The 13577-nt window shown below is 39.0% G+C and overlaps 2 protein-coding genes across 6 annotated transcripts in view; one reads left to right on the top strand and one right to left on the bottom strand.

The window, feature by feature from the left end:
* LOC116849387 overlaps positions 1 to 13577 on the top strand; it is a 242217-nt gene that overhangs the window by 196101 nt on the left and 32539 nt on the right. The gene's annotated exons all lie outside the window — the stretch shown is intronic.
* Positions 1613 to 3067, bottom strand: LOC116849391. The gene is made up of 3 exons (XM_032826518.1): positions 2490 to 3067; positions 1937 to 2402; positions 1613 to 1874 (listed from the first exon to the last, which is right to left on the bottom strand). The coding sequence occupies exons 2-3, from the start codon at positions 2050 to 2052 to the stop codon at positions 1637 to 1639; spliced, it is 354 nt and encodes a 117-aa protein (XP_032682409.1). The 5' UTR covers positions 2053 to 2402; positions 2490 to 3067; the 3' UTR covers positions 1613 to 1636.

Raw genomic sequence — 13577 nt, 5'->3', positions numbered from 1 at the left:
TCTTCAATTGTACATCTTGTAAAGAGTTTTTATCAATACTGCCTCGAGTAAGAGTTTTACAAAATTTATTGCGTACATTTAATAAATCAAAAATATCGTTAATGTTTTTGCAAAATTCAGCTGTAGCTGAAGAATTTTGAAAATTTGGATCTTTCAAGTCAAATTGTAAAAACTGTAAAGCTGTAGAAGTACTGTTACTTAGCACTTGTGCTGCGAGAAATACTTTCATTTTTTCTCTGTAAAAATTGACATGTCTATTTCGAATTTTGCACGCACAGTGTAATTTCTCTTTTTGCTGCTTTTCATTGAGATTCTTTATATACACCCAATTAATGAAGGAACGGTCTTTGTACACTATTGGTCCTTTGCTTTACAAGCAAAATAATTTCGTACCAGTTTCAAACAATGGCAGGGATCATAAAATATATAAACAGGTTCAAGAGTAATTGGATGGTCAAAAAAAGGTCGAAAATTACTTTGATCTTTATAATTTAAACGGGCTCCCAAGGATTCACAAGCTGTCCTATTAGTTCTGTCACCATCAAACGTCACACTGACGACTTTATGTTTTTCTCATGCAATTTGGTTAATAAATCTTTTAGTAAGATTGATTTTTGCAGTCCGCTTAAAGAATGTACTAAATTGTGTGCAACCGGAGCTTTAAACATACCATTAATGCACACTAACATAAAAACTAACGCTTTATTAGCTATTTTTTTTTCTCCATTTTCATTGTTTTCAGTCACTTGCCCTCCTAAGTCAACGAGACTTTTCCACGTGCCTGTGCTTTTATCCCATTCTTTGTGCTGCTTGATGTTCATTTCATCAAAAGTCACGTTAAACAGCAATCGTTTTCCCTTTTTCTCTTCATTTTCGACAACTTTAGAAACATTATTTACTACATCTTCACATATCCCTGGTTTACACTTGTTTGAATATAACCAACTTCTAAGAGTTTGATCGCAAGGTAAACATTTTAAAAATGATCGTCGTAAATATTCATATGCTGTTGAAAAATGGAAATGAAGAGATCTGGCGAAATTTTTCAAATTGGCAGGGAAAGGAGCAGTAGGTTTCTTATTTTTCATGCGTGCAATTAATTCTTGAACATGCGGTGGTAATACCTAAGGAAATAGGCAGAGTTAGTAGTGTGTACGGATGAATTACATAATACAAATTATTTCAACAAATTTTTTTGTTACTCATATATATATTATTAATTTAATTTTACAAAAAATTCAAAGTGTAAAAAAATGCGAATAATACAATAATAAATAATAAAAATAGAGTAAAAACGGTTTTGTAAAAAAATTTAATCTGCATAATTGCTTGATATACTAAAAATAAAGTCTTATATACATGTGACGTGAAATAAAAAATCAAACTATATTTCTTTATGTAAATATAGTTTAAGATAAAAATCTTTTGCATAATCATTTAATCAATTAAATAAAAACATTATTTGTAAACAAAATCGCTTTATAACTGTATCATCTAAAATGTACTTAAAAAAGTAATAACAGATATTTTTAGAATATTACTGATAATGTGTAAAAAATCAATAATTAAACATTTCCTTTAAAGTTTATGTAATAGTTATTTAAAATGAAACCTTCAAGTAAGCTGCAGCAGTTATTTAATTTCTGCTCTCCAATTTTTTTATCACAGTCTTCAGATTCGTCAATTCTTTCTGTTTTCGATACGTTTTGCAGTGTCCAGCAGCTACCGTACGTTTTTCATACGCCAAGAATCTAAGAAACTTATTCCAAGCCTCATCTGATACAAAATCTTCTCTGCTAATATATTCTGTTTTTGTGGAATTCATGAAGCGTATTTTCTTTGGAGGAGAATTTCCACTAACACTTGTTGATTTCCTACAATTACAAAAATTCATGTAGTTTTTTAATTTTTTATTACATATTTTTCATCTCATTACCTTTTTCTCTTTGCATCGCAGTCTGACTTCTGTACATTACTACTCTCAAATTCTGATAATTTCTCATTCAAATAAACATCATCATGATTATGAAATCGTATGATCTGTATGATCATGGCTTAAAGACTCTTTGTCCACAACAGATTCCAGATGTTCTGGAAATTCTTCGTTTAAAACTACATCTTTTACTTGTTGGACAAATGACTCTTCGTCGACAATTTTTTTTGAAACTGGTTCATTACTTGGTTCATTTTCATTTAGTACATTTTGAGATGTATTTTTATTGATATTGTAAGGTATGGCTTCAGGACGTAAACGCTTCTTTTTCCTGTTGGCATCAATCTCAAAAAAATATTTATCATCAAAGTGAATCGAACCACACATGTACGTGTATTTCAAATTTACAGGTTTCGTTAAGTTCACTGCTTCGATCCATTTCTGTCTTAATAATTCATTTTTGGGAAACCTATTAACACAACAATAATACAACAATAACATTTTATCTATTTGCTTTTTAGATTAAAAGATACTAATATTTAATTCTAATACTTACAAGTGAAAACTACGATTGTCGAATGGACTGTCTTCTACACTGCACACACAGCACTTTCTAGGCATTTTTTAAGTTATTAATAAAGTATACAAATATTTACATTTGCAAACGGTTTGGAGACTAAGTATTTGTGTATGCAAGGCACATTCTCATGCTGTTCTTCTGCTCGCTCAACCGTCTCCCCCAGTCTCCCCACTCTTACACGAAAAGACAAGGATAGATGGACCTGATTTGCAGCGCTCTCTTTCTAACCCTCTGTCGCTCCCACTTACATACGGGTATAGGACTCGCGCGCTCTATTCTTATATCTCTATGTTTCCGAATCACTGTTACACTATCTTCAGAACCATCGTCACCATCCGATTCGTCACACGATTCATCGAAATCAGATTCTTCAGAAATATCTGAGTCTGGAATATAAATAGCATCTATAAAATTCTCTTTGTCAATAGCTTCAATTTTTTTCTTTCGAGTACGCGTTACCATTGCCGATTGCGAGTTGTGCTTTATTTTAGGATCAGATTCACAAATAAGATCACTTTTTCTTTTTTTAGGCATGTTTCACAAAACCAAAAATTTCGTTAAATATCTATCCATTATGATTATGCGCTATAACTTATGCGTATTTGCTTCTGATCGTCATATATCAAAGCATGAAATTCATCAACCAAAATTACAGTTCGAATTATTGGATTTGAAATGCAATATTCAAATGTGCATTATTTTTGCAATTTTTGTGTAATTGAAATATATGGGTAATTTTCAAATGGTGAATTTCGAAACGGAATGAAAAATATTCAAAAATATGTAAACAGCTCCTTCTAAGTACACTAACGCTTTCTAGTTCATGTAATTTAAAGTTTAAAACTTTTTTCTTCGAAAACTATAGGCTTTATCAACAATTTGCTAAGAACAAAAATGTCTCAGAATTGGTCAAAGAATATTATCAAATTTTTTCAGATTTTTTGATGAAGTTTTTCAAAATATCGATTTTACGATTTTTTGAAAAATCGAAAATCGCTTCGGAACATTCTGAAAAAATTTGAGAGTACTCTTTGATCAATTCTAAGACATTTCTGTTCTTAGAAAATTTTTGATAAAGTCTATCGTTTTCGAGAAAAAAATTCGTAAAGTTTTGAAAAAAAAATTTTAAATTAGGCCGCCATTTTGTTTTAGTAACAATTTTTTAGACCTTACTAACTTTATTTATTTTAAGTTCAGACATCGAGGCCACGATCTGAATAGGTTTAAGTCATAAAAAAAATGAAAAGGGAACGAAAAGTCATTACAAAAAAAAAAATGCAAGCGAAAAATGACGTTTCTTTGGATTAATTTTAATTTTTCCATGGTTAAATATTTTTTAAGAATTTTTTAACCATTACCATTTGAAAGAGCACCCTCAAAAACATAGGAAAAGGTAGTTTGGAACTTTGTTTTTCTCAAATTCATTGAACGGCATCAACTCGAACTTCAATGTCGAAATTCTGTCCTGTGGGCGTTAATGGGTTAATAAACGTGTACGTTTGGAGTGGGCGAAAAGATATCAACACTGGACTGTGGATGACTGGAAAAATGTCGCATGGTCAAGCAAAAAAGTATTTAAATCGCGATGCAACGATGATCCACGATTCTCTGACGGAAATGTGGTAGTTTGGGGCATATTTTCTTGGGAGATGTTCGGTCCGCTGATACCTATTGACGTTACTCTAACCAGCACAAGCTATATAAACATCCTTAACAACTTTGTGCATCCCTTTATGGCCGTCGCATATCCAGAGGGTCATGGTGTATTTCAACAAGACAATGCTTCTTATCATACGTCTAAGATGGTGACTGACTGGTTAGCACGACATTCTACAGACTGCTACACATTGCTGGAATGGCCACGGGGATCGTCTGATATCAACCCAATGGAGCAACTATGGGACTATATTGAAGAAAAAGTCTATTGTCTTCCTTATCTTCTTTAAGATGCTACAGCCTTTATTATAAGTGTGGCCAGATCTAGAACAAGACATTTTTCGTAGACTTGTTTATGTCTTAGGTTTATGTCTAATTGTTTCTAAGATTATTAGACTTGAAGGTAGGTCGCTAAATTGAGCTAAACAGACGAAAATATGGAGATGTATGTGTACCAAAAATCGAAGCTATGTACGTTTAAGAGGTGAAAATATCCTCAAAACTAAAAACTTTTTAGTCCATTTTATTTTTTATAAAAAACCGCATAACTTTTGTCTAAAAAGTTTTTTTCTATCTGCAATAGTTACAGAGATATTAAAAAAGACATAAAACTTTGAGGGGTAATTTCACCCCTTAAACCTACCATTACCGACAAAAAATAATATAGATATAACGCTCTTAAAATTGTGCTACTCACAAGAGCATATTCGATCGTCTTTCGAAGATCTGGAATGTATGTACAAAAAGAATCCTTTACACTGAGAGAAAAATTATCTTAAAATCAACAAATATTTCCTTGGTGGATGCCATTAACATATTTACTTAAATCTACATTATCTTTACTTAAATCAAATATTGTTTACTTGATTTAAATAAACAATATTTGATTTAAGTAAAGATACACTCTCAGTGTATCTTGATTATACGCGACTGAATGTATAATAGCATTTTGTGTTTTTCTAGTCTGTTACCGAGTCGTTACATTTTGTGATATGATGAATTTTGACTACTTGTCACCCTCACACACACATACACACAACGCCCGGCCAAGGGAAAACAATCGGGAACTCGCGCTTCCTTCGCCTCCACGAGAAAGAGGGGAAAGCGACCGAGCGAGCGTAAATTTTGGCATCGTACACCCCTTGCGCACGAGGCAACCCGTGGCTAATAATCATTTTCTAAATACTCACCAAGTCTTACGGAGAAGGGCAGCGCAGAAAGACGCGGAAGGAGGAAAGCAGGGTAAGCGAGCGAAGCCTAGGGGCGTGCTGACTAGGATTCGTGGAAGAGCCGAGGGATGAACAGACTCGGATTTGCCAGAATTCGCCAATACACGGTAGGCGAAACGGTAGAGGGAGCAGGGATGCTATCTCGCGCGCGACACGATGCGCGAGATCCTGCGGGATGGTCGGGGCTTCAAAAATTAACGCGAGAGGACAATTGGTCGATGGGTTTGCCGAGAAGGGATTCCCTGTCGAACTCAAAACCAACTAATCGCCAAGAAGCCTCGAGCTACATAGATAGTGTCTACCAATTCCCTGAGGAGAAACAAAGGCCGGGAAGAAAATCCATATTTCGAGGCTCTTATGATGCCCGAAATTGTCTCAGTAATCAGTTATTAATCGGCTAGGATCCTAGACCTTGCAAGCTTCCGGCTGACCGTGAGCTCACCACTGCTTGGAAAATCGATAGCGAGTCGCATCAGAAAAAATAAATGACGAGCGAGGATGTCTGGCTCAAAGAACATGAAGGAGGGAAATGTGATTTCTAATAACTTGGTGAGATAAAGATATATAGCCACGAGTTGCGCGTTTTGAGAACGCCGAGCTTTTGCGTAATTTTTGATATCGTGGCTACCGTCGCTTCTCGACGGCCACAGGGTTGGATTGGGCTTTATCGGGCGAGGATTCCGGCGAATATTACGTCGCTCCACGTTCGGTCGTCTTTCCCGTCGGGCTCGTCGATCGGTGTAGTCACAAGGAGAATACCAAGTGACTGCTCCGGGGATTTTGATGTGCTTTTTACAGACTGTTTTTGGGCGAAAAAACGACACGTATCCGGCCATTTTAGCCAATGGGCCATAGTTTCCAAAAAATCGATTTTTAAAAATGACTCTAGTCAACCGCGGCACCTTTGATACGTTCGACTATCACTATTAATCAGCAGCAGCGGTAGCGCAGTAGGTAAGGTTGGCTTCGTACGCAGTAGGTGCGTGTTCAAATCTTGTCTTTTTTTCGCCCAAAAACAGCCTGTAAAAGGCGTATAAAAATTCCCAGAGCAGTCATATGGTGTTCCCCTTGTTAGTATATGATCGGTTGTCTATTGTAAATGGTTGGCGTATAGCGTGTGGAGGCAGTGCTGCGAGTTCGCGAGATTTTATCCGCGGCAAAAAGTCTGCTGCGCATGCGCAAATGATACGATATCCAATAGTAGACTGCCACGTCCTGTACGAATCCGCAGAAGGCCTCCTGTCGCGGAGAAAATCTCGCGAATCGCAGCACTGTGTGGAGGTTCGTCGCGATTTAGGCTGAAACTAGCGCTCAATAAATTCTAAGATTTGATAGGTTGCAAACTTTCTGATTGCGTGCGTTCGTGTGTATCTTTGTTGCGTGCGTCGCGTTTCTATTATGCATACGTTACTTACCGTTTTGTGAATTCTGCGTGTATCTGTCGCCTTGTTTACGTGTATCATCTCTCGTGCGTGTCTTCTCGTATCTTTCATATACATTTTTCTATTGGGTTGCGAGCACCCTTCGGAGTGCGCATAGTCAAGCCGAAATAGTCAATTTGGGATAAAGCGGAGGAGACTTGCGATATTTCGCGCGGTTTAGCTAGTCGAGCGCCCTGTAGCAGGGTTCGCGGAGCCACGACGAACGGCTTGTCGCACGACCATCGAGCAAGCCTCCACTATATCCGGGTATGTGTCAAAATAATACTGAGTAAAATCATGTTGAGCTCCAAATTTTATACCCGCGAGAATCTCAACCACTTCCCCGCTTCCCATCACGTGTCGTCTCACTAGCCTTTAGATTTTATAGAAAGACCATTCTACAATTGCGTAAGCGTGGTCGTAAGTAGTCACGGCAACCAACCAGAATGAAGCATCAGTGAATAAAACACTTTGATTGGATGGTTTTTATTTTCACGACCACGCTTACGTAATTGTAGAGTGGCCTTTAGTAAGAACCATGCTACCCTATCCCAAGGGTAAAGCTGGTAGTGGTCCCCTCCCTTGACAATAAGGGCATATGTGCCGATGTACACTCTCGCAAACCACTACTATACTGCGTTCGGAAACACACACTGTGTGCACACTACTAGACGATAGCCATTGGAGTGAGCGAAATATAAGAGTGAGATAAAAAGAGAGGGAGAGTACTCGAGTGACGTTTTCGAACGCAGCCTTACTCGGTTAAAAATTGTGACCGATCTGACGGTCATCACCACGGTCGTTACCACAAAGCGAAATATATATATCAATATGTTAGTTATAATTATCGTCGAACAATTACAATGTTTCACATCAATCATTATTTTTTAATATTTAATCCGGACTTATATCGCCATCACATTAATTAAACCATAGCGAAGGACGTAGAATGCCGAAATTGTATTTTATTAGCATCTAATATTTTTTTCAACTCGACAAAATTATTGTATTTCATCGAATGCGCATTTAAATATTCACACTTCTATACAATACTATATAAACAAAACTATGGCGTTTTTAATGGCATATATAAACAATAAATTAATGTACTTTTGGCATAATATATAAGCACCATAATATATAGACAACACAATTGCTGTAGACCAAACAATTGCTGTATTTTTGACTTTACAAAACTAATAAAAAATTTCTGTTAAGAAATTGTGAAGAAAAAAAATGTGTATATGTCTCATGTCTCAACCTATTAATTATATTTATACTGAGAAAAATATTTCATAAAATGAAAAACATATTTTTTTATATCAAATTTGCTGATCGAAATAAATATTTATTTCGTTTAAAAAAATATTTTGTAATAATTTACGAATTGAATAATAAAATAATTTGAAATAATTTACGAATTGAATTAAATAATAATGAGAGAGCGTCCCGATTGCCTACAGTACGATTGCACACAAATCAATCGATGTTAAGAGTTATCTAGTGAATTACCAGATCGAACCAATCATTACAATTTGTGGTTAATCGTACTGTGGACAATCGGGACCCTCCCTAATAATAACTATTATTTGAAATCAAGTATGAAACTTTTCGCAAAACAATTTATTATTAACGTCATAATGAAATGTGAAATCAAATGCGTATTCGAAAATTTATTGGGGATCGGAATTAAAGAATTTGTTATTAAAAAGTAATTTGAGATAAATGGTCGGTCTGGAGAGCTGATTCGCCACGTACGTTACAAACCTAGAAAATGTTCGGCGCGTGACCCTCTTTTTTTTTACACTGTTAGACATTACTGCTATCCTTCCATCATACAAATTTAAGTGTTAGCAACCGCGTTCTACTTTCAACTACCCGTGTATCTCGCTTAGTTATATTTATTTCTGACTTTCATTTGTATACGATGCACACAGAACGGTATATTATCTTCGCAATCGAGGAATACTCATACCGCATGCAAACAATTGCATTTTCCAACTTCAATTCAGCGACCCGTTTCTCATTAACCCGTCCAGTTAGTGGGTTTTATGCTCGTAGTAATATTCCGTAACAATATTCCGTATGCAATATTCCGTAAACTTTCGAGCTAGAAAAAAGCCGTATTTTCACAGCGGAAATTATTGAGAGCAGATGCCATGGTTCACAGGCCATAATCCGAGTATTCCTCTCCTCGACGTGTAACATGGCTAGTGCAATAGACGTTCACGGACGGTTTATCGTCTTTCACACGATAAACAATCGATACTGACGTCCTGTCGTTAATCCGCAATTGTCCTCCTGAGGCGCAGGGCGCAGGGCGGAGTGTGAGGAAGGGAGGAGAAGGAGGTGAGCGCTGTTATCGAAGAGAAGAGAGACCAGGAAGCAATTGGAAGGTCGCTCCGAGCTTGAGAGTACTCGGAGTACTTGGTGTACTTCGCGAACGCGAGCTCCCCGATCTCGATTACCTGCTCTCTCCCTTTCTTTCGTCTCTTTCCCTCCTCTCTTTCCTTTTTCGATTCCGGCCTCTAATTATTTTTAAATAATTTTTAAACCCAAGCGCTGGCACCGCACCACAAGAGTAAACTATTATTTTAAAGCGGGGTGCGGCTTTTTCTCATTTTCCTGTAGTTCTGTAATAGTTCCAACGATTCTTAGAGGTTTCAAGAAGAGAAAGTCGGCTGCACCCCGCTTCAAAATGATAGTTTACTCTTGTGGTGCGGTGCCAGCGTTGAGATTAAAAAATTAATTAAAAATAATTAGAGGCCGGAACTCTTCTTGAAACCTTTAAAAATCGTTGGAACTATTGCAAAGCTACAGGAAAATGCGAAAAAGTCGGCTGCACCCCGCTTTAAAATAATAGTTTACTCTTGTGGTGCGGTGCTAGCGCTTGGATTTAAAAATTATTTAAAATTAATTAGAGGCCGGGACTCTTCTTGAAACTTCTAAAAATCGTTGAAACTATTGCAGAACTACAGGAAAATGCGAAAAAGTCAGCTACATTCTGCTTTTAAATGATAGTTTACTCTTGTGGTGCGGTGCCATCGCTCGGGTTTAAAAATTATTTAAAAATACTTAGAGGCCAGAACTCTTGCTAAAACCTATCAGAAACTATAGAACTCATCGAGAACTGTAAGATTATGCCATTGAAATGATTTTTTTTTTAAAGTTGCGGTGCTACGGGAAGTTAGTACCGCATATTTTCAAAGTACCATTTTTTTATCAAATTCGGCGGAACTATTGCTATAACCGATCAGGAACTGTAGAACTATTGCGGGTGCAAATAGAACTTGCATTAAAACTTGCGGTGCAAAAAGATGCTGTGCCAACTTCACACACGTGAGGACGACGAGGCGGGGACGATCGCCCGCGGCGTGATTTTCCTTTAAATATCGTCGAAAAATAAACGGCCGTCAAACGCGGCGGCGAGCGCTGTGTCATTCAGCAAATAAACGACTTCGTTCCGGGTGATCGCCGAGGTGTCTCCCGGTGGCCGACGGTAACATCCATCGCGAGATGCAGCACTCGCGGCGACTCACGCCACTCCGTCTCGATCGCGGCGATCTCGCATCTGGATCCTCTCGACTGAGGTTACTACCGGTTCGTGTCGGGCGGGAGGACTAATAAATCTTCTAAAGGCTCTCGTTGAGTAATTCACAATGAGATGAAAAAAGCATGCGAGAGCAATCATGAATAACGGTACGATAAAATAATTGTGAAGAGGCTGGGGCACGAGAATCAAGTTTCGATTACAAGCGTTTAATAACGGCGAGACGCGTCGATTTTTTTAATTATCAATTTTATCAGTTCCATCGGTTCCATCGCAATTCGGCGAATAATGTTGAATAATATGGACATTTTTACTTTTATATTTACAATCGCGCGCGAAGGTAGAGCTGGGTAAGAGGGTCATATATATGTCGATAAAATCAGTACTGATACGTATATGGCTAGCTTGCGAGGCAGCCGTCGAATTACATCCGTAATTCAACGTGCTCCATCATGTTTGTTCGGATTTTATAAATTTTTAAGGATATATCCTAATTAATCCTAACTAATACTAATTAGCCCCAGGAAAATTTAGAAAAAGAAATTAATTGTTATTAGACTTCCAGGGATTCGTTGCTGTAGGATGCTGTAGGATTTGATCTTAGGAGTATAAAAAAGGAAAAGTCGACCGCGACTGACTGAAATTTTCCGATTTTGTATTCGCATTGTCGTTAAGATTATGATCTAGAAAGCGACTGGCAATCGTTAACTGGCATTAATCGACCAATGTGACTTGCGTGAACGGGCCTTACTCGCGTTATGCAATCGCGAATCGCGAATGAAGTCACTCTCGCGCTCTCGATCAATACAGTTATCATACGCGAAACAAAAGAGTGTAAATCACTCCCAAAGAAATTTGCAAAGAGATCGATGCAACAGGAGAATTTAGAAGAGTCAAAGACTCAGCCGAATCAGCATTCGCTACAACATGTAATAAAGAAAAAATCAATCAACATATTACGATAATTAAACAAGATTAGTAAACAAGATATTTTGCGAGTATATCGCGGCTTGCATTGCGAGCAACCCGTTGCCGGGCTTCCGTGCTACAGTCAGCGGATCATCTAATTCACGATAATGACTCGTTTGTAAACAGACTGGCCAATGCATTAGCTAATAAAGTAACTCGCACTGATTGTCTGTAGTATCTTATTTGCTAAGCATTCGAGTATGTTCATCTGCTACGTTTTCGAGCGGGTGAGAGACGAGAGCGCGGACGGCATAGAGCGTTACGTCATCGAGCCATCATGGCACGTTTCGATCAATGACGATGAGATATAGCTGAGTGGGGTAGGTTCAAATGTCAAGAAGTTCGCTAACCCTTACGAGATCACGTTCAGAATTCGGCATTGTGTAGTTGCGGCGAGCGACTCTCGGGCCGACTCGGGGTAGAAAAAAATTTCCCCTCTTAGGGCCGATTGTTTAAACTTCTTAGTAAGCCACCTAACAGTTAAATTATATGTCTGACCTCGTTTTTTCTTCAAATTAGGCAGACAGACATGATTTAACTGTTAGATGGCTTACCAAGAGGTTGAAACGATTAGCCCTTAAATTATGTTGTGATTGAGTTTCAAAGAGAATCAAGGACAAAGTGTGCACGAATGCTACCCGCGAACAGTCGGCTACCTTCCGGTAGGTGGGGCAGAGGCAACGTAGATTAAAAGCGAAAGGAGAAGAGACGGTGCGATGCGGAGACCCGGCGTGCCTGCCGGGGATAGACGTCTCTCTTGACGTCTTTTTCAAAGAAGCCCGCTCGCGAAGAGACGGCAAGGATACCACATCACGGGGGGAGAGGCACTCTTCTTCTTCTTCTTCTTCCACTCTCGTTGTTCCTGCGCACCACGACGATGCTTTCTCACAGGCTATTACACGGACGGTGGTCATGTGTATCGCGTGCACACCGACATGTACACATCGCAATAACCAATAACACAACGGAGCTTTGTAAGGAATGAGGGGTGAGAGAGAGAGAGAGGGGGGAAGAAAAAGAGAGATAGATAGACGAGCGAAGGAAGCAGAAAGGGGATGGGATAGTCTCTCCCTTTCTCGAAGTGACTTCGCGCGAACATAATCCAGAGCTGCCGGGAGTTTGTAGCGGGCAGCGCGGCGAGTAGCTGAAGCGAAATAAATTAGCGGTCAGGGGTGTTTTATCATGAGTTGGTGTGTTCTCCAAATAAAGGCCTGGATACACCGGAAGGAAAACTTAAGCAGTAAGCAAATTGACCGATCACAATCGACGATTCTTCTTACGATCCAAGAATTAGCGGCTATGATTGGTCAATTTGCTTCCTGCTTACGTCTTACTGCTTAAATTTTTCTGTGTGTCTAATTGTCTAATTAACGGTCCCGGTCTAATTGTCCCGGTCTAATTGTACCATTAACGGGGTCATGCTGTATGAAAAAATCCGACGCGAATTTGCCTTGCGCGTTCTATGCACTCGTAGTTGAAGTAAGTTTCGTAATTGAAGTAAATTTCGGTCATTTAGCTGCGAATCCCGTTTTTCCCGAGAATTCGTCGACCCGAGTGCGCTCCTTGTCGCATGTACTCTCATCTCGCATTTGTCGAGAGTCCCGTTAAGGATCAAACGCATCGTGACGTTACTAAATAAGGCTGACTTTAGACGAGCGATGAGACGAATCACGTTTTTTGCGCCTTGACAGATGCGGAAAAATTCGCGGACAGATCTGGTGCAACATCTGATTGCTTCATCGTGAATTTATTCAGTGGTGAGATCGTTCGAGAGGAAAAGAGCCAAAGAAAATTGCGAAAATTGCCGCGATTAAAATCAAGAGTGCTCTTACGAACGGGTACACGCGAAAGTCTCGCTCCTTATGATTTACGGCGCCATTTCATCCGACAACTCGTGCATAATAATATGTCCACACAACGGACATGCGGCGACCTGCTCCGAAGGCAACAACAACGCGCGATCCGACCGCGGTCTATCCAGCAGCTTCAACTAGATCGTCCTGCCCACGCTCGTCGGAAAGGGAGATATCAATGAGAACGTGCTAGGAACGCGATTCCTGGAACGATCGCGGCCAGATAAGTCTGGATAAGCCCGCTTGAGCCCTGGAGACCTAAACAATGCCGGATATTCGTATCACTTGTGGGATAGTAGATAGCCTCTTCATCTCAACCTCCTCTTCCGCCACCCTACTCCTCACCTCTCTCTCTCTCTCCCTCTCTCTCTCTCTCCCTCTCTCTC

This window comes from Odontomachus brunneus, unplaced genomic scaffold (assembly GCF_010583005.1).
Source record: "Odontomachus brunneus isolate Ranch 3 - 2012 unplaced genomic scaffold, Obru_v1 Obru_scaffold_114, whole genome shotgun sequence".
In the NCBI taxonomy this organism is placed as follows: Eukaryota; Metazoa; Arthropoda; class Insecta; order Hymenoptera; family Formicidae; genus Odontomachus; species Odontomachus brunneus.
Note: the sequence above shows the minus strand (reverse complement) of the source record. Positions and strands in the feature narration are given on the sequence as shown.

What these genes read in the sequence shown, in the direction of transcription:
- LOC116849391 (XM_032826518.1), bottom strand. Translation starts at nt 2,052, where the DNA reads ATGATCATACAGATCATACGATTTCATAATCATGATGATGTTTATTTG. An exon ending in TGCGATGCAAAGAGAAAAAG is followed by an intron (nt 1,875 to 1,936) that starts GTAATGAGATGA and finishes TTGTAATTGTAG; the next exon opens with GAAATCAACAAGTGTTAGTG.